The 21,484-nt window shown below is 41.1% G+C and overlaps 2 protein-coding genes across 5 annotated transcripts in view; both read left to right on the top strand.

The window, feature by feature from the left end:
• Positions 1 to 1,294: 1,294 nt before the first annotated feature.
• Positions 1,295 to 15,606, top strand: LOC127363726 (RING finger protein 145). Of its 2 annotated transcripts, none has more exons than XM_051400556.1 (12): positions 1,295 to 1,460; positions 4,126 to 4,377; positions 6,810 to 6,918; positions 7,416 to 7,507; positions 8,415 to 8,650; positions 8,812 to 8,987; positions 9,522 to 9,662; positions 9,784 to 9,966; positions 10,260 to 10,407; positions 10,563 to 10,685; positions 10,795 to 11,028; positions 11,227 to 15,606. In XM_051400556.1, the coding sequence occupies exons 2-12, from the start codon at positions 4,194 to 4,196 to the stop codon at positions 11,899 to 11,901; spliced, it is 2,301 nt and encodes a 766-aa protein (XP_051256516.1). In that variant the 5' UTR covers positions 1,295 to 1,460; positions 4,126 to 4,193; the 3' UTR covers positions 11,902 to 15,606. The 2 variants fall into 2 exon arrangements, with proteins under 2 accessions (XP_051256516.1, XP_051256517.1); XM_051400557.1 differs by lacking the exon at positions 1,295 to 1,460 and adding an exon at positions 2,021 to 2,507.
• A 2,612-nt stretch (positions 15,607 to 18,218) lies between these two features.
• Positions 18,219 to 21,484, top strand: part of LOC127363729 (transcription factor COE1-A) — an 87,324-nt gene continuing 84,058 nt past the window's right edge. The window contains exons 1-3 of one of the 3 annotated variants that reach the window (XM_051400565.1): positions 18,219 to 19,082; positions 19,853 to 20,009; positions 20,802 to 20,865. In XM_051400565.1, the coding sequence (XP_051256525.1) occupies positions 18,952 to 19,082; positions 19,853 to 20,009; positions 20,802 to 20,865 (352 nt within the window). In that variant the 5' untranslated portion in view covers positions 18,219 to 18,951. The remainder of the gene's footprint in view (positions 19,083 to 19,852; positions 20,010 to 20,801; positions 20,866 to 21,484) is intronic. The other 2 variants (XM_051400566.1, XM_051400564.1) reach the window with 2 other exon arrangements.

The following is a 21,484-nucleotide window of genomic DNA, read 5'->3' as shown; positions in this document are numbered from 1 at the left end:
TTTTACATACGAGGATTCTCCCTGGATACAAAAGGTTTTGTGCCTGTAACGCTAATTCAATCAGGAAATACGGGGCATATAATATATACAAACTTCATTCTTCACAGGGGATTTACATTCACATTTACATTTACATTATTACATTTTGCACCTAGACTGATTTTTTTTGTTTTGTCCGGTGTAATTATTTATTATTCATTTCTACAATATGCCACTGCCTCCCTCTGTAACATGTGCAATATTATAATTTAACTTTAAATTCAATGAGTATAACCATACTGTATATAGTTATTATAGTTTTTTTTTCTTGATATCTTTTTTTACACGTTACTGATATAAACAATCTTTCAAAGCAAAAGAAAACATTTATAGTTATTTATTGTCCAGTAAAGTTTTTTTCTTCTGTTCACCTTTTGGATTATGCCTTATTCGTGCTACACATTTTTTATTTTTTATATTTTATATTGTTATTTAGTGTGTTTTTTTTCTTTCTTATCTGCTGTGTTACACATCTGGAGCTGCTGTAACAAGTGAATTTTCCCAGTGTGGGATCAATAAAGTAGTATATCTTATTTTATCTTAACTGAATTACAAGTCCGAGCACCAATACACCTAAGGGACAGTCTGTGCAGACTAGTAATGTTTTTGATTGTTTGTTATTGTTTGTTTTTATTATGTACCCAATACTTCTTGGAAAGTACCACTGATAGTGCGTGCATTATCCTGGTGAAATAAAGTAATTTTAATTGTTTAATCGTGATTGTGTTGTATAGATGTCTGTGGGCACTTAAAGATACCATCTCTGGTCCTGTGACTGAGATTAGGGGTCATATTTTACGCCTCACATTTTCTATTAAAATACTTTAAATGTGTCATCCTGCTTGCTTATAAAAAAACCAACTTTGACAATATTAATCAAGTGTTTATTGTTTATTTGTATCCCCATTAGGTGTCACGGCTACTCATCCCGGAGTCCATAATGAAACAGACATTAACAAATATTCTACAAATACACACAGTAAATAAAAACAACATGCATTATCACCTAAACACAGACAATATTACTTATTACTCCCTCCACCATTATTATCCCAACTGTAAACTTAATCACAACTCACAGAAAAGAAGTCTATCAAATCATCCAGGCCTAGTATAGAAAATAACCCCTAACAAACCACTCAAAGTGCACTCCCAAACGACCAAAACTTCCCAGGTACAACAAACACAGCACAGGGCCCAAGGATTTAATGGGACAGGCTGTATTGCGCATGCTCACTCCATCCTCAGTGTTGGGGTAATGGCTGCTAGGTGAGATGAGCGGATCGGCCGCATCTTTTGAGTGTGAGGCGCTTCCATCGAGAGGACCGTTAACTCGGGCGGTGCCGAGTTAAAATGGTCGATATCCGACCCGAAAAGCACCCCGAAACCATTGTACATATTGCGAACATCGTCCTTCAAATGTAAGTTCTCCTTTTTTTTTTGTTTTTTGTTTTTCTTAAAAGTCTTGGCCGGCCGGAGTGCTTGCTAGCTAGGCTACAGTTGGATTTAGTAGCTAGGGTTTAATCTAACGCTATCTGCGTTTAGGTGAACGTATGTGTAACGTTAGTGTCTTAAGTGGTAGTGTTAATACCAGGCTAACACGCCGTGTTTACCCTCCTCCTCCCGGTTGTTGTGTTGAAGTGAGCTTAGTTGTTGACAGTAGCTAACTAACAGCGATGCTAGCTGACTACGTTAGCTTGAATTGTTGGCACTGTGCCTGCTGCCTGCTCGATGCAGCTCTTCATCTCTACACAGCACGTACACTCTTATAGCTATACTACCTGCTGGACTCATTTGGGGTGTGTGTCGTACATTTTACAACATAATGCAAACCAGTCTAGCTAGCAAAGTGTTGCAGTGTTTTGCGGCGGAGCTAACAGTTTTTTTTTTTTCCTCCTTCCGTCGAGACAGCGGGGTTACTGTAGTTCATGGCGTACCGTACCACAATCGATGCAGCACTCACTCATCCATAACGTGTGTAGTGCCTGTGTTTCAGTGAGCGAGTTATTGTTTAAATACACCCATTTTAGGGTAGGTCCAACCACACCGTGCCCTGTAGCTGTTAATGGAGTACGACAGATAAAAATACAGAGTTAGACGGCCGCGTTATATAAGCTCGTATTCTGCGAAGTGATCTCTCTCTCTCTGGCCAGTGATAGTCGTGGTGAATTCAGTTAACGTTATGTAAGTTATCTGGGTCCTGTCCCGGGCTGCAGGGATATTAATGGATGGAAACTCCTGGATTGGCATCTTTTTTTCTTCCGGTTTTTGTTTTTTGAAGTAGTCTGGAGGATTATAGAGAGATTGGGAAACTTGTCTTTTAAGTCACATGAGAAGCTTGAGGTGGTGTGATCAAACTTTATTCTGCGACTAAGAATAGTTTCAATCTGCTAGTGAGGTTTTCGACACAAACGCTGAGACCGGGACTGGACGAGTGAAATGGCCGTGTACCCTTATCTACATTCCAGGTGAGAAAACAGCCATGGTTAGCCACGACTGAATTACTGGAGGTCTTCAACAAGACTAGACAGGTTTGTTACGGGCAGTTTTAACGCAGAAGTTGCAGCAGGATCACCTAACCTGACATCAACAGCAGACTCAGTTATTTTGATGCATGAGATGAACCTTCTTCGATTTGTTTGTGTGTTGCCGCAACAGCTGTAATATAATTTAAAAAGAAAAGGAATAAAATTAGAAATGCAATACAATACACCACTGTGCATGCTACTGTTATGTTAACGTTGTTGATGATCCCAACGCAATAAGTCGATTGTAAAAGTGTGTAGTGTGCAAACTGCAGTAAAGTGCAAAATGAATGTAATTACAAGTTAAACAAGATGTAGGCTTATTGCGCTGTTCCAGAAGTTAAGGAAAATGTGATTATAGTCCATAAGTCCAATTACTGAGTCCGGTTCCACCCAGTCCACTGATGTTCATGCTGTTACAATATACTGTGAGAGAAATGTTAGCCATCAGACTTTGTCATACGATACATACCAAGTTTGTACTCCCTTAAATATCTCTGATTGTATTCAGTCATTGCAGCAGGGTAATGTTGCAAATCATAGAGCAGGACAGTTTTATAGATTTTCAAGATTTCTGCATCAATATGATTAGTAAAGATATTTGATCCATATAAACCTCAATCGGTTTTGTAAATAAACGTTTTCTCAATGAAATTTCCCAAAATATAATTATGATATAAAATATTACATACTGCCTCACACCGCCTACCACTAAAGTGTTGTATAAAAGAAAATAAGTAAATTTACTACTAAATGTATACTGTAAATATAAACAGAACAGTGTGTGAAAAACTGAGGAAGCATATACATGAATAAGCATATTTTGCAGGTATGCATCGTTTATCTAGCCTGACGTTGAGTTGCACCTGCATTAAAACACCTGAAAGTGTTTCCATATGGTTTATTTTCACAGTTGCTTGTGCCGTGCTCACGTTAAAGTGGAGTTGGTCAGTGTGAGGAAAGAAAACAGAAAGGCCTACATCCCCTTGTGTACTCAAGTCTAGATTGATTATTGACAGAGTTAACTATGCAAATCATAGTTGTGGGTGAACCAGTTCTTCACATAGCCACTTCTTGGGCTAACATGGCTTTGTGTAATGAAGTGTACTGTAATCTCACTTTTGGAATTGGAACAACCTTGTGGTTTTCCCATTGAATCTCAGCAGTTAAGTCCTATTCCAGACTAGCTGTTTTTCCAGGATTGTGTTTCCAGTATCCCCAAATCCCCAAATCCCTGTTGACATGAAGTCGAAATAAAAAGCAGGACGTTTCGCAACACACACAGGCTGCAGTGTGTCCTGGCTGTTAGCTAAAAAACAATGCATCAGAATATTGTTGCCTCCGTCACCCAGAATGATAACCTGTGAAATGAGAGGGGCGAGATGCAGAAGCAGTCTTCCCATTCACCATTTCTGCTAACTGTACCAAGAGCTTTCAAGTGTGGCTTTTTTTTAGATTCCTTGATTTCTTGCCCTCATCCTCTGTAATTGCTTCTTATCTCCCCTGCATCCTATTAAATTTCCATCCTCTGTGTGCATTGTCTCTCTCTCTCTCTCTGCAGTACACCCACTGTTAACATCCCGTCTTAGTGGTCAGTTCTGCCTGCCGGTCAGAGATTAAGCTGAGGCCATGGCAGTGAAGGACCGCGTAGAGGCGGTGCTCAATGTGGGTCTGCGTGTTCCCAGCATCATGCTACTGGATGTCCTGTACCGCTGGGACGTCAGCTCCTTCTTCCAGAAGATCCAGCGTTCCAGCCTCTCCAACAACCCCCTGTTTCAGTACAAATACCTGGCACTCTACCTGCACTACGTGGGTCAGTGTTGGTGTCTCTTCCTCTCTCTCTCTCACACACACAGAAACACACACAGAAACACACACACAGAAACAGAAACAGTCTGCTCTTGAAAAAAATGCATTCTTCTTGCATTTACATTTCTTAGAGGATTACTGTAAAGCAAACACATTATATAAATGCCCTGCGCTGTTTGCACTACATAGCATTTTACACATTTGATAATGAATACATGTATAAAGAGCTGTAACGGTTGACATATCAGTGTTATCAGTTAAGTTATCATGACCTGCTGTAGGTGTTTTGTTTGAACTATTTGACTGGGCTATCAGCTAAAGTGGCTCCTGCTACGCTGGCTTTATCAATTGGCCAGGTTCCACGAGTCACAATGTTACTTCTCTTAGTTGGATTTGCATGATTTTCTTCTCTTTTATTTTTTATTCAGCAGTGTCACCCCTCTATACCTAACCCTGTCAGCCTCAAAATGCTCACACAGTAGCACTAATGAGGCTGCGCTTTCTAGTGATTTCAGGACAATTGGAGGGGCCATTGTTTGGCACGAAAACAAGTGGGGTTTGGCCAAAACTATCTGCTTTACCCAATGGTAAAATAACAAAGACGGATGCTGCCTGAAACCGGTTTTCCTCTTCCAGTTGTTTTTTTTGCCCCAGCAGTGGCATTCTGGCAGGGTGAGTCAGCTGTACCGGTCAGAATTGATGTGAGACCAGTGTCAAGTTGTAGGTAGCTCTGTCAAACAGAAATAAGCAATTCAGCTCGAGCAAGAAAACTAAAAAATAACACACAAAAAAGCTTTTCTGAGAGTCTCCAACTCTGAACTGTTATCCAGACTTTCCCCCCAATGTTGCTTTAACAAATTCCACCTGCCGGTAAAAAGCTTCAGTAGAAGAGAATAATGTTAGTGGGGCTTCACACAGTCCCCCCAAATAACTTGTAGGAAGACCTGCTAGGGAAGTAGGGTTGTTGCGGCAGAGGAATTTCCTCTTGGGTGATTTAGGGTGACTCAACAGCTCGGTATGGAGTATTACTGCTATTTTTTTTTTATAGCTTTTGCAAATTACTTTGTAAGGTGTACAACGGGATAAAGTCGCCATTTCGTTCACATATTCGGTTGAAAGTCGCCAGTGAACAGGGTAACTCATTAAACCAACACACTGGCGAGTCACAGGACCCAAACATCACAGCTAGTACAAATTGGGATAATAAGTGGACCAGTTTGCATTTTCTATTACAAGACTGCTGGTGTTTCTTGCCGGCAGTTTTTCCAGAGTGAGTGAGGCGAAGGCTGTGTGACTTGTTCTTCTGTGGTATAGTAATCCTGGACTATGAATTGAGCGATACCGAGTAGCACTGTGTCTTAGACAGCACGTCTTCAGCCTAGTCGCTCTGGGATGCTTTTCCTTCTGGAAAAACAAATACTGAACATGATGTGATGATGTGACGTCACACGCAGTGGTGGCCCTGGCTTGCTATCCCCTATGGTTGGCTCATCAATAGGGCGGTAATTCATCATTGCAGTTATCACAACGGCCCCATGGTGAAGGTAGTGAAGTGATAGAAGTGATAGTGTAGTAACTCTACAATATTACCCCAATGTGGCGAAATGTGACTTTAAGAACACTCTTCCTCGCTATGGCTCTGGATTGAACTTAAACTGGATGGTTGCCAGTTTTGTAATAAGTCTTTCCTACATATATTTCGATTAGCGAATATGTTAACAAGTGTATTGTTAGTCTTTCTCAACTGCTGTTTATCATGTGATTCAAGTAATGACACATCCTTTTAACAGGTGTTATTCATTTACAAAAGGTCTTTACTGCACGGGGAGCCAGTCAGTTGTATTTTCAGTGACACAGAAGCACTGAAAGACAGTAGCAGTGAAGTTGACACTGCAAAGTCTCATGGTCAGACTGTGAGGTAGCTAAAAGAAAACAGCTAGCTGAAATCACAGAAAAGCACAGTCCTAAGTTTTCTGTGTGTGTTTTTAATATGTCTGTGTTTGTGACTGCATGCTGTCAGACTTGGCTGCAGCTGGTTAATGAGCCAATAGGCTTGGTATGTGCTGATGAGCGCTCTGGGTGGACAGACAGAATAGAAGTGGGGAGAGAGGCAGTAAAACGAAAGTAACTGTTGCTATGCACTGTGGACTTTTTTGGACTGTTTTAGGTAGTGAACTGTTGTACGATAAGCCTATCGGCAGCTGTGGCTATTTGATTGTCAAAAATAGCCTACAATTATATAAGAAACATCTGTCACATACACACAAGTATATTGCTTTTGTTGTTTGAAAAAACAAAAAGGTATGGGCCACAAACGGGAAGCAATAGAGGTACTTTTATAATGCATGTATTGTCTTACTTACTTGATGCTGTTTTTGTTGATCGTCTCATACTGGTTGTTTGTGTGTGTCGTATGCGTGTGTGACTACCTTACAGGATACATCCTGAGCTTGGTGCTCCTGACTCTGCCTCGTCAGCACCTGGTTAAACTCTACCTGTATGTCCTTACGGCCCTTCTGCTGTTTGCTGGTCACCAAGTCTCAAGGTACACAGACACACACACACACACACACACACCGTAATCATCTTTATCATATACATTCATCCACTAGTGGACATAATAAGATGCAGCTATGCCATGTTCTGTTACACTAGTGAGTGTCTTAAATTATATTGTGTATTATGATATTTATTGTATATTGTTTATTATTTCTGAATTTAATGTATACTTGAAACATAAAAGTATGGGTGGATATATCAAACATACAACATTCATTGAAGCCATACTGTCAGTTATAATGGCTTGTTGTCATTTGAGATTTGCAAGGGCACCATAGCCTATAGTGAGCATTCACTGTACAATATAATGTGCTGTATCTTTTTCAAGGCATTTACCCACACAATATATCTATAGCTAGTGTGAGTTTTCCTTGTGCTAGTTCAGGTGAATGGCTAGCTTTGTGTTGAGCCATAGGTCAGTGGTATATAATCAGCCACAATAGATTTCCCTGTAAATTGAGCATTTTGACCTCTTTTTGTCAGGGATTATGTCCGCAGTGAACTGGAGTCTGGCTATGAAGGACCTGTCTACCTGGAACCTCTCTCCATGAACAGATTCACCACTGCACTCATAGGTATAATATTACAATGATTATAATGAAGACACACTTAGTATAGTATACATGACAAGGCATGAATGCATCATGCCCAAACCCAAACATAGGCAGGTGGATGCAGTTCAGCACCTCTTGTCTGAGCTCACAGGATACTCTTCCTCTATTTAAATTGTATCTCCTGCTTCCACTCATCTTTGTGAACCCAGGTACTACATTTCAACTCAAGTCTCTGTGACAGCAAGAATTCACTTAACTCCTACCAGAGTTGCCGCTCTGTAACTTTTCTGTGTCGCAATCTTTCTGTAGAGTGGGTGGAAGAAAAAGATCAGCATCCGTAGCAGGCTAATAGAGTATTGCTTAAAATCTCTTGGCTTTATTAAAAAGCATGCCCTTAAGGTCCCTTTACTTTTACTGATAACCAACTATTCCTGCTACTATGAAAGGTAGTCTGCATTGAACTGGAAAATGTTACTAGTTGCTCTGTTTCTGGGTCCATTGGACCTGGTTTCATCTTACTGGAGAGTAGATGTGGAGTCTCTTGCGCTATAAATAGACTTGAGTGCTGATTTCACTGCACAGTGAAAGCCTGAGAAAGTGAAAATAACATGGTTACAGTGACAAAGATATACTGATGTAGAGAGAGGGGGAGATTAAAGCTACTAAATATGAAAGTGGACTCACAAAATAATTTCTTTCTTTTTGAATGTTTGTTTGACTTTCATAGCTGACAAATTGTCACCACTTTGGGACAGATCAAAACATTTTCAGACAGCTCTTTTGTTTCAGGTCTCAACTAGACACACATTTACAGATATGCATTTGCAAAAGCAGTTCCAAAACCACATTTGCAACAGTGCACACATCTGTGCTTATGTACGTGTGTATGTTCATGTTCTCAGGTTCATCTTATTTCCTCTTCTTTCAGGTCAGCTAGTGGTGTGTACGCTATGTTCCTGTGTGATGCAGACTAAGCGGATTTGGCTTTTCTCTGCTCACCTCCTCCCTCTGGTGGCCAGACTGTGTCTGGTCCCACTGGAGACCATCGTCTTCATCAATAAGTTCTCCATGATCTTCACAGGCCTGGAGGTCATTTACTTCCTGGCTTCTAACTTGTTGGTACCATACAACCTGGCCAAGACTGCCTACAGGGAGCTGGCTCAGGTAATGTTGCAATTACAGGATTTCAGCTATAGTCATCCTGTGAGATTACCTCATGTGATATTAATGTCACTCTGTCTTTGTTCCAATTACCTCCATCTCTTCTCTTCTCCCCCTCTATGTATCTCTCTCCCTCTCTCCCTCTCTGTCTGTCTGTCCCTCAGGTGGTGGAAGTGTACGGGCTGCTAGCTTTGGGAATGTCTCTATGGAACCAGCTGGTCCTTCCAGTTCTTTTCATGTGTTTCTGGCTACTGCTGTTTGCTTTGCAAATTTATTCCTACTTCAGCACCAGAGACCAGCCTACCTCAAGAGAGAGGCTCCTTTTCCTGTTTCTTACCAGGTACCATGGCACTGGTCAGACTTTCTAGATTGTTCATCTCTTTATAATGTGCTTTGTATATTTATTGCCTCATATATTTTGTGGGGCATAGTCCCTGTACTAAACTACTGTTTAACTAAACTGGGATATAGATAAACATAGGAATAATTTATTCAGGCTTCATGATAGTGGATGTAATTATTTAAGATAAATAGCAGTAAATGTCAGATTACAAGTAACTGTGGACATACCCTGTCTTGGACTGGCCAACTGACATTACCTTTCATTGTATTTCTGCAGATAGAATGACGATGCTAAAACTCCTGGCAGCACGACTTAGCGCATGACCTGTACCAGTGTTTAGCCATTGATTGAACCTCTCTTAGATTATAGGAGCCAGATCAGCATATTATATCTTCTGGTTTGATGCATTTAGCTGAAACAGCAGTTTGATTTTCCGAATTTATGTTGAGCAAATAATCATATACTAGCTATCCTTTACTCTGCTCTTACATTCTCTTCCTCTCTCTTGCTCTCCTCTCTCCCTGTCCTCAGCATTGCAGAATGTTGTAGTACACCGTACTCCCTGCTGGGTCTGGTTTTCACCGTCTCCTTCATTGCTCTGGGAGTTCTCACACTCTGCAAGTTCTACCTTCAAGGCTACAGAGCCTTTATGAATGACAACACCATGCACAGGTCAGTCAGTGCGTCTGTCTGTCTGTGTGTGTGCGTTTGCGTGTGGGGTAGAGGATGTCTGGCGGTGTGTGGCTATACTTTTTAATCACTTTGCATGTTTGTCTCCTCTCTGTCTATGCAGGGGGATGACAGAAGGGATCACCCTGCTGATCCTCGCTGTCCAGACTGGCCTCATCGAGCTTCAGGTCATCCACCGAGCCTTCCTCCTCTCCATCATCCTCTTCATTGTTGTTGCTTCCATCCTGCAGTCCATGCTGGAGATAGCTGATCCAATAGTCCTGGCCCTGGGAGCTTCCAGAGACAAGTAAGATACATTTACATGCATCTTGTATTTTATTTATTTTTGTTTTAATTGTGATTTTTTTTTTTTCTCAAACTGGATTTCTGCTTAGATGTTCACCTTTCAGTGTTTTTTGGCATTTTCCAAAGGCAAAGACTAGTGGACATATTTGATTATTTTTTTACCTCAGAAGGCAGCTAATGCTTTGGAAACCAAAAAAAAGTATGTATGCTGAATTTATGTAAGCAAAATGTCCATGTTGGTACAGATGAAGCTCAACGTCTTCTCTTCCCTCGTCTCCTATCTGTCCTTTTTAGGAGTTTGTGGAAACACTTCAGAGCGGTGTCTCTGTGCCTCTTTCTGCTGATCTTTCCAGCCTACATGGCCTATATGATCTGCCAGTTCTTCCACATGGACTTCTGGCTTCTCATCATCATCTCCTCCTCCATCCTCACCTCACTGCAGGTAACACTCAAGCAGATTCAGTAGCAGCTCAAACACCCACACACATACACACAGCATGCACATACAGTACCTATAAAAAGACTCCTGTCTTCGTCATTAATTATTTAACTGAATTGCATCGAAATGCTAAGACATGCTCCGCTATCACCCCTCAGGTCCTCGGTACTCTGCTGATCTACATTCTCTTCATGGTGGAGGAGTTTCGTAAGGCTCCAGTAGAAAATATGGATGAAGTTATCTACTGTGTCAATGGGACCTACAGATTGCTAGAGTTCCTGGTGAGTGTCACACATGCACACACAATGTACAGTATCATGAGGGAGCGAAAATGAAGTGACAAAGGCAAGTTAACGCTACCTCACTGTTGCTGATTTTGTCCCCTGCCAGGTTGCGGTGTGTGTGGTGTGCTATGGCGTGTCAGAGACGGTATTTGGGGAGTGGAGTGTGATGGGAAGCACCATCATCCTGGTCCACTCATACTATAACGTCTGGCTCAGAGCCCAGCTGGGCTGGCAGAGCTTCCTGCTCAGGAGAGATGCTGTAAACAAGATCAAAAGCCTCCCCACGGCTAGCAACACACAGCTGGAACAGTACAACGACATCTGTGCTATCTGCTACCAGGTATGAGCTGGTTTTGTGTTTTTGTGTTTATCTAAAAAGAGTACGTGGCCAAGAATTAATTTCAGGCTCCTGGTTAAAGCCATGCTAAAGTGAATTCGATACATGTTAACGTTGGCCTAAGTGGTTTTGAAATGAATGAAATGTCAAAGGAAACATAACAAAACAGCCTGTGTGTGTGTTTTTGCTTATTCCTTCCAGGACATGAACAGCGCTGTGATCACTCCGTGCAGTCATTTCTTCCACGCTGGCTGTCTGAAGAAATGGCTTTATGTCCAGGAGACATGCCCCCTCTGTCACTCGCAACTCAAGAGCCAATCACCAACCACCGCTGTCCCCAACCAAGACGCCCCTGCAGCCAATCAAAGCCCTGCAGGGCAGGACGAAGCCACTGCCAATAAGAATCAGAAGGATGGCGCACTTCCAGATGATGGGAAGGAGAAGGGAACAGGAGAGCAGGAGGGAGATAATGGACCTGTCATGTCAGCTGGAGAAACCTCCTCCTCCTCCTCCTCCTCCTCTGGTGTACCCTCTGGTGTACCCTCTGCTCCTCAGCACCTGGTCAAGACTTCATCATCATCCTCTTCTGATCCTTCCCCACTTGTGACTGAATCTAAGAACCAGTCGCCCTTAGATCATCCCTCGTCTTCTTCCTCTTCCTCTGACACATTGGACATGCTCCCCACCTCCTCCATCTCCCACTCATCCTCACAGGCACTAGCTCAGGCAGAGATGACCCCTGCTGAACCAGAGCCTGCCCCTCAGCTAAACCCAGGCTTCCTATTGGACAGCCAGGAGTCATCTACTGCTCCATCATCGCAGCCTGTCCAGCCCACTTCCCCTTCTGAGGAACAGTGTCCTCCATGCAGCCTCTGAGCTCCATCGTAACACCCAGCATACATGCATGCACATATAAACACACAATCTAAATATTTCATCTGCCAATATATTCTACTGGCTATCCAATCATGTCAGAAATTCAACTCCAAATCCCTCCATTTTCATTTTTAGAGAGAGGCAGATATTTATCACTCAACATAAAAATGCAATTTTGTTTGGCAATTGTCTTGGAACCATTCATCTAACTCAGTTTCCATGCATTTGTTTTTGTTTTTTCATTTGTGGGGGACATTTTAAACTAAATACAAAAATGGGAAAGCAGTAATCTCATCTCACAAATAATTGGTAGTTAAACAATATGTCCACAAAATGTGAAATCCTGAATGAAACTGAAGTACTACATCACTAATGTTTGCTGTTTCCTGGGTTTTTATATTAGACATATAGTGACATTACTAAAATCATACTTATTTCCTTCTCATTTCAGTCCCAGACATTTCATGTGATGGCTGCTCCCATCCTGCCTTTTGTTTTGTGCGACGTCACTCTCATTCCTATACATTTCACAGTATTTGGGTTTTCTCTGTTGTCCTGTATGTGCCATGATGCATGGAGGAATGGGTCTGAGGTTTAGAGAGCCTTGATAGACTAGCGATAACTGATGGTTGCATTTTAAACTGTGACAAAGTCTTATCATTTGATGAAGGCCACAAATTTCTCCCATCGGTTTTAAAAAAATCATCGGTTTTTGGTTTTTGCTGTTGGATGACAGTAGTTAGGTGTATTGGTGAATACACTAAGCATTAATAGAGACTGAATGTTGCTTCTTGAGGCCATCACATGACCTGAAGCCTGGTGCTAAGCAGAGGATACATGGTGTGGTCTAGTTAAGTGTTCACATGGAATAACTAATTCATTTCATGGGTCAAGTTTTCTCTATTATCCTGCTTCAGCATTTGAATCAAACTTGTTTGGCTGGTCCCAGCAAAAACAGTTCTACTCCTCATCGCCAAACTTTTGTATTACTGTTAAAAAGATGTTATTTTTAAGATCATTTTTACATTACTACTTTATTGGACAGCACACAGTGCAGATGGACTGAAAGCAAGGAAGAGAAAGAAGAAGGTAGATAAGATGCAACAGAGGCCACAGTTGGTATTTTAACCTTTAGCCGGTTCGGAGCCCAGATTTGTCGTTGTTTGCTTTAGTCCATTCACGTAGCTCATCTGCGCTCATCATCCCGAGTTCAGCTGATTCACAAACGCATTCAACCAGTCCCATTCAACCAGTCCATCCCAACTCCTGAGTTTGCCATTGAGTCAGCACTTGTTGACTCTTTCATGGCAGGAGCCAATCACCTGGCTCCATCCAGCTACTAATAAACCAGTCACATCAAAGCACCCATTGTTTTGTAAGACCATCGTTATCCTCCTGTTGCTCAGTCGCTTCACTTAATGAAACGTTACAACCAGCAAATTGAGCCACGTTGTTTTTTTGTTTTTTTCCCCACACACGCTAGTGCGCACACACTGTCTGGTCCCGTGCTTGGGCACGGTGAAGAAGTGTGTTGAAAAGTCTGAAGGTTTAATTGAAAGACTTGACAATGCCTGAGTCCTGATGCACGCTTGTATGTAGAGCTTGCACGCTGCCACTGTTACCATAGCATTTATTTGTCCCCAGTGTGCTCCAACTTTGCTACAAATGTTGTTTTTTTACTTTTTTTTTTTTTCTTTTTCTTTTCTTGATTGTGTTGCATTTGCACTAATGTCATTTATACTAGCAACGCTCCAAAGTCGTTCTGTGGCTGTCAGCAACCAAATACCCTCTGATGTGTTTGTGTACGAGGAAACAGCCCAATCTGTTTGTGTGTAATGTATATAAATGTTGCTCTGTATGGCATCTATATTAAATCAGAGGAGTGTTGATATATAAATAAGATCAGGGCTTGATTTCTCCAAAGCTTCCTAGTGGTTTGATGGTTTTGTTAATTTACATGCCTGTGAACAAAGAGAAACTTATGACTGGGAAGCTTTCGGGAAACCAAGATCTGTGAGACCAGCCAGTGTTACTGCTTCTCCAGTCTGTATGACGCGTCCTCAAGCTAGTGTGATCACTCCAGTGCCCTCTACTGTTAGGAGTGGGATCAGCATGGCGCTGACGGACAGGAGATGCACTAGTTAACCCTCAAAAGTATTACTTACTACCACTATTACTAAAGGTCTTATTACTATGAATGACTTTATTGTTGACATTGGAAAGCGTTGGCTGCAGGGCTGAGAATGAATACATAATCAATGTAGGATCAAACCTGGCCAACGCTCTTTAACAATTTTGTTTTTTTGGGGTTTTTTTAAGAAATGAAATGTCTAGTTTGATGTATTTTGCACATGTTCCTCTGAAAGGTGAACATAAGGACTTTCTGTATTCTTGAACGACTTCTCATAATATCAGCTCCATTCCTTCGACTTTGATTTCAAACAACGCACTTGAATCGGTTACAACATTTTAATTAACAGCTTCATACACACTCAGTTTTCATTGTGGAGCAATTGAACTGAGAGATCACCTGCACGATACAATGTCACATGCTCTACAAGGTGATAGCTGTCATTGGCAACTGTATGTGAATTAGCATTGCTGTATTAAATGATAAATAAGTGGCAGAGAAGCCTGCCAGCTGTTGATTCCAGATGTATTTGCTCTGTTTATGCTCCATGTTGGAGAAATTGCAGTCGTTGCAGTCACTCTCCAGGCTTTGAACTGTGACATACTCATTCATACTGTCTGGGACAGTTTTACGTCAAATGTTTTACGGCAATCTAAACTCTATATGTAGTATTTGACTATATAACCCCTTTCATCTAGTAACTATAGAAAGCTTATGGACGTTACGTATTTTAAGCTTTTCAATCTTGAAATGCTTTAATTGCATTTCAGTGCATCTCTGAGATTACAGCTCTGGGATTGACTTCACGTACAAAGCATCAGACTGTTTAGGTTAGTCGTTGGTGAGCTATTGTGCCAAACAAGTGCATGAACCGTCGCTGCTCCTCACATTGGCCATGTCAATTTTACATAGCAGCCGCTCCTGTCAGGGGCTTCGGTGTGTGTTAAGATTGTAAAACAGTATATTTGCCATCAGTACATGCACTACTCATCTTCATTGACTTGCTTGTAAAACAACTCTATAAACAAACCAATGTGCCCTTAGCGTCTCAATATTTACTCTGAAATAGTTAAATCCTACTATTGAAGTAAGGTTTCTCTGCGATGGAGGAATATGAATACGTATTGCTGAAGTCAATTTCTGATCTGAAATCCACGTTTCTCAGACTCCGTTTATCACAATACTTTGCAAAATAATTTCTCTATAACACTGAAAATGTAAGCAAATGTAGTAATGGAATCAATAGCTGCCATGGGGGCACTCTGACCACATGTTTATCATCTGGATTCATTTTTAATGAGCAGTTTGGAAAGGAACACAGCACTGTTGTCTGATACGATTGCCTCTAACACTTTTTTAGTTGACAGTTTGTTTTGTTTAGTTTTTATTTAGTCTGATTAGTTTTTCCACACACAGACACGTTTAGAACCTCTGTTAAACCTGACTCTGAATGCCAGCTGTATTCTGTTAAAATGCTCCGAGGTTGGTTTTGGACTTTATGCCTGGCATTGCCTTGGTTATTTTACAAAAATTGAATGTCAGAAATAAAATGAACCATCCACTCTGGACTCAAACTCTGCCTTTATTTTATTTTTCAATGCTTGGATTTACAATATACTATGTAATTGTTGTACGTGTACTGTAATAGTGCAGTAGGGTAGCACTTCTTTTGTAGGCATAAGTGATAATCAGTATTATTATTATTGTTAAGCCTACTATTTAAATTTACACTTTAATTTAATACAGTATGACACAGATGACATATACAGCTCATAGAATATTGTGGATCATAATTCAGAACAAGAAAATTCTAAATATGAAATCTTTTTATAAAGTTGGATGCATTAAAATAATAATTTAGCCACCTTTTATACCATATTTATAGGGGGGAGAACTTATTGTCCACTTGTTTTATCTTGACAGAAATACATTTTAAAAAATGAGAATAAATATGAATGCCACCATACATGTATCTTGGTTTTATTTAGGGTATTTTATTGTTTCATTGTTCATGTATTGGGGTTTGTTCTGGGGATGCTGGTGTAGTTGGGCGGGTCAGACACATGATGGCGCTGTTGTGCTATTTCTAGACTGAGTGGTAACTGATCTAGGAGACAAACCGCCGCTGGACACACACACACACACACACACACACACACACACACACACACACACACACACACACACACACACACACACACACGGAGACTATTTCTGTCACAGTGCTGTGGGGACTCACTGTGCACATCAGTGAGTTTATACTGGTTTTATTTTATATATTGTGGGTTGTTTTTTCTTTCAATCTGCCATGTTGTTCCTGCTCTGTTGGAGCCTTTCTAGATTATTGTGCTTCCTAATTATGCTTCACTTTCTCATTGTTTCTATTTCTATATTATTTCGTAATTTCACATTCGTAATCTACTATTTAATATTCATACAGATTAAAAGATATTTATGAAGTTCAATTCAACTTGTAACATTTTTATACTAATGATATTTGTAAATGTAATTACTGTTACAGCCTCTTATGATGTAAAAATCCTTCAGGATCTTCAGGATACATCTTTAGTGTTCAAAATCAGACAACAATCGGACTTCAACAAATCTTTCTGGGATCCATACTTCGTTAATATCCCTCCGGAAATAGGTAAGCGGATATAATTTGACAAATTCTAAAATGTTAGCCTTTTATTTTTGCAAGAGAATTAACTGCATTGTCACTTCTTAAATTTTAAGCATTCAATTTGACACATCATTTAATATGAGCTGACATGCGGAGATAAATATCCTCCTCCATATTTTGAATAAACTGATACACACGTGGTCCGATCGATAAAGTCACCAGAGCCTCTTGAACCTCTCTTCCATTCACATATATTTTCTCCCCAAGCTGTGAACCCGCTTAAATCCTATCTGTCCCTCTCCCTCTCTCTCTCTCTCTCTCTCTCTCTCTCTCTCTCTCTCTCTCTCTCTCTCTCTCTCTCTCTCTCCATCCCTCTATATGCAGCAAACTGGAGCATAAAAGACTCTTATTCTCCATAATCAAGGTCAAGAGCGTTTTTCAATAACCTTTGGGAATTAAATCCTGGAACTCCGCCAGTTCACCCTGTCAATCATCCCCACAGCCAGCTGAATTATACAAAAGTTGTTGACCTTTTGCACCTCAACAGATCAATACGCTGTAGTTCTATTTTATTAAAAGAGTTCACGGGAATTATCTATTAATATTTGTATTTCGGTTTTGGATTCCCTCTCGGCGGCGTGATAAATTGTTTCAAATAACAGATGGTGCTAGAGGGAGAGACAAAGCAGGGGAATCTGGTAGCAATTATCCTCAATTATGTTCATTGTTATTTTGAGCTAATTATTGTTATTGTCACTTTTGTTTGCGAGTCTTGCGGCGCTAGCCTGCAATAAGCAGGCCTACGGAGGACAATGGGGAGCAGGGATATGTTTTGACGATGAAATATGGCTTTTATAATTGAGCCTAACCAGTTGGTCTAAATAAAACTTCGATCCAAAATGTACAGACTGAGGTTTTATATCAAATTTGCCAAATCTAAAATGAGTCTAATGGACTGTTTGATGCACAAAGATACCCTCGGTTTTTCACTTCTTTAAATTCCAGGCTTTAAAAGGCAATAAAACCTCCAATGTCCGACTCTGGGACTTAGAATTATTTTTGTTATATTTGAAAGAAGAAGACTGGAAGAAGAAATGTCTTGATGTTAGAAAACTCCGTATTGTGAATATTAGAAATAATATTGCCATGCTTTGTGTTACAGTTCCAATCAAATTACAGCTTCACAATTCAAAAGTCTTTTTTCTTTCCTCATTTTATAGCTTCCATGAATAAAAAAAGTATATGTTTGAGATAACTGAGTCGCGTTTGTGCTGCTGCCGACCCTGCTGAAGTGCCACTGAGCAGTTTACTCCAGCATCATCATGAGCGCCAGTCTGCAGCCGACTCAACTCTGCATGGGCAGAAAAAAAAACTTTCCCGGTCGATTTTCAAGAATTAATTTCCACATTTACAGAGAAGAGACGACTTTGCAAAGTGCCTTTTACCAAGCGAGGACAGAGAGGATACCCGGGCCGGGACGGACAGAGCAGGGGGGAGGATAGAGGGACAGAGGAGCTCCGCGGACGCTGCATGGCGCGGACCTGACTCCACTCTCGCCTTTGTTTGGGGGCGTCTCCTCTCCTCCTCGTCCTGTTCCCTCCCCTCATCTCCTCCGGTCCCCTCCCCTCTTTCCCTTCCCATCCTAGCTCCCTCTCTCTTCCCCCCGGGGCGGGAGAAGCCCGTGTTTGGTTCTCAGATCCTTTGGGAAGAGTCACAAAGCGTTTTCCTCAGAGAGGAGCGGAGTGGCCGAGAGCTCGGGAGTTATCCGCAGGAAGCAAGCGCTGCTCGGGACGCCGCAGACCCCACGACACGTCCCGGATCACTGGGCTGAGGGAGAACGAGAGAAAGCAAAGAGCGAAAAGAGGAAGAAAGAAGTGTCGGATGATGATGACATCTGATCTGGGTGATAGCTGATCTCTCTTTTCTGTCTGACAGCCTCAACTGTGGATCTCCAGGCGCGCCAGGAGTGACTTTTTAACACCTTTTCACACCGGCTCAGTCCACATCCTGCGCGTCCTGCTGGCAATTTAAATCCGCTTTTTTAAAAGTGATTGTGCATTTTGGATCCTACTATTCCGGTATGATTGGTTTTAGCACACACTCATCGGGACTAGAATTAGAGGAATAAACCAAAAAAATCTCTGGCGCTTCGCACGCAGCAGCCGCAGCAAAGAGCGCACCCACGTTGCTCCTCTTGAATCAGAGTGAAGGATCTACAGGAGAACAAGTGCACAGCTCAGGCAAGGGGAGAGACCGAGAAACAGAAGGACAGGCAGAGATATACGGAGGTTTGTTAATGTTTGGAATCCAAGAGAGCATCCAGAGAAGCGGCAGCAGCCTGAAGGAGGAGCCGCTGGGAGGCATGAACACTGTCCGGAGCTGGATGCAGGGGGGCGGCGTGCTGGACGCCAACACGGCCGCCCAAAGGTGAGCTTTGCTCGGGTGGAGGAGACACGCGGCCACCCTCATTCATTTAAACAGAAACAGCGTGATTTGTTTTCAGGACCATGCAACCGCCTGTGCAGGACACGAGTCTGTGCTGATGGGGAGAAGCAGACGGAGCTGCTGTCCGGAGGAAGACATTTGGATTTAACTGTTAATCTAACTGTTAGGATAATTTAGATTCAGATGCAGGATATCACAAATTCCAAAGCACAGTGAATACCCTGTGTGACTTTAAGACAACGTATCAAACATTTAATGGCAACATGTGTTTCTGCTATAGATTTTTACACACATGCAACATGCCCCTTCTGTCCATAGTTGGCTGGGGTTTAATGAGCATAAAGCCAAAGGGACAAATAAATAAATTAGGGGAAAAAATCTGTCCAGCTTTCCTCTTTTTCTAAACTGGTTGTACTAAAGTGGAACAAAATTCTCCACTTGGCCGACAAAGTCAGAGATGTAAAGGTGAATAAATTATGACCTCCTGTCACAGATCACCAAGAACAGCCTCCAACAAAAACAAATTTGATTAGCTTATATTTGTTTTAGAAAATCATGGGTTTGGGATTTTATTTTCATAAAATAGCCTTTTTTAATAAGCAAATTATGTTAAATCAAGTAATACATATATGCACAGACTGGATTTACTCTTGCTCCTCATAGACTCTCACATTTCTTTTTACTTACCTTTATGAAGTCAAACTTTCCACACCTTTCTAACACCGACTCATCCTCCGCCTGTGTGTCCGCAGTGGAGTGGGTCTGGCCCGGGCTCACTTTGAGAAGCAGCCGCCCTCCAACCTGCGCAAGTCCAACTTCTTCCACTTCGTCCTGGCTCTGTACGACCGGCAGGGTCAGCCGGTGGAGATCGAGAGGACTAACTTCGTGGACTTCATCGAGAAGGAGAAGGTGGGTGCAGAAAGTCATGGCTGTGTGATTATTTCTAGATTTTATATGCTGAAAGATAATTTACCATTTAATTTTTTTTAAAGGCCTGATTATTCCATTGTGACGTCTAATGCAATGTTTAATGTCACATTTTAAACATTTACAGAAACTAATCTATTAAATATTTGCTGTGTTTTTAATAAATTATTATTATTATTATTTTATTATTATTATTATTAATCTTATTATTATTATTATTAATCTTATTATTATTATTATTATTATTATAGGCTACATCATATTGTGGATAAAAATGTACATAGATGAAACACAGTATATACACACACACTGTAGGCTAACTCAAAAATTTCCTTCGATCCATTTGTGCATTTGACAAATAAGAAAACCACTTTGGACGTTTAAATTGTTTTAATTTACTGCTGTATTCAACACAACCACTTGTTCTATATAAACAGCGGCGGGGCAACCGGTCTCCTCATCAATTATGACACCGTTTAAATTAGATGAAATGTTAGTGGGAGAATTTAGTGTTGGATTTATTTGCCCCCCAAACATAACCAGTAATTACAGAGGAATTAAAAAGCCACAATAACACCATGATTACACACGGAGAAATTACAGGGCTGCCCTGCTTTAATGTGTCCGCCGTGAACATAAATCACACGTTTATTTAATGCATGACCGGTGTGGAGAATTCAATAACTTGGATAAAAACTCTGTAGACCTGCATGTGCACTTTAAAAAAATTTTTTTTTTCAATAAACAGCTCTGTGTTTTGTTGTGTGTGTTAAGGAGACGAGCGGAGAGAAGACCAATAACGGGATTCATTACCGGCTGCAGCTTCTTTACAGTAACGGTGAGTGAGGAACCTGACACACACACACACAGACACACACATAGTCAAACACTTATTCACAATACATTTTACCAGATCAGCTTGATTGCCTGTTGTCTCCTGCAGTAATAAGAATATGCACACAGGGAAGCAGCTGATATTATTTTAGATTTAATGTGGAAAAATGTGAAGCAGAGGGCCAACAGGCTGCCTCAGTGTGTTTATGTCACAGAAACTGCAGTGTAGAGTTTCACAGTTGTGTAATTTGACCGATTTCTGGATAAATGTCACTATTTCAGAACAGCTGTTGTGGGCGATTTTTACCAGCTTTATGGCTTCATCGCTGTCACTGTCCCTAAATTAGTTTGTCCAGTCTGAAGTGGGCTGTTTGACAGTTTGAGCTGCAGTCTGCTGGTTGAATGTTGTTGTAGTGGCTGTGGATTGTGGTATTCAGGCCTATCAGCTCAGTCTACAGCTGGGAGATGAGATATGTGGGCGTAATAGCTGTGATTATTGATTTTAATATCATTTGCATGTGAAAATGTGGACATATGCATTCATCAGTGATATTGACTGTAAGGTATAGACATTTAACATCAGTGTGAACCATTAATGGGCGTCTAATGGGTGTTGGAATCAC

Source organism: Dicentrarchus labrax, unplaced genomic scaffold (assembly GCF_905237075.1).
Source record: "Dicentrarchus labrax unplaced genomic scaffold, dlabrax2021, whole genome shotgun sequence".
Classification (NCBI taxonomy): domain Eukaryota; kingdom Metazoa; phylum Chordata; class Actinopteri; family Moronidae; genus Dicentrarchus; species Dicentrarchus labrax.
This window is presented reverse-complemented; position numbering and strand designations above follow the sequence as displayed.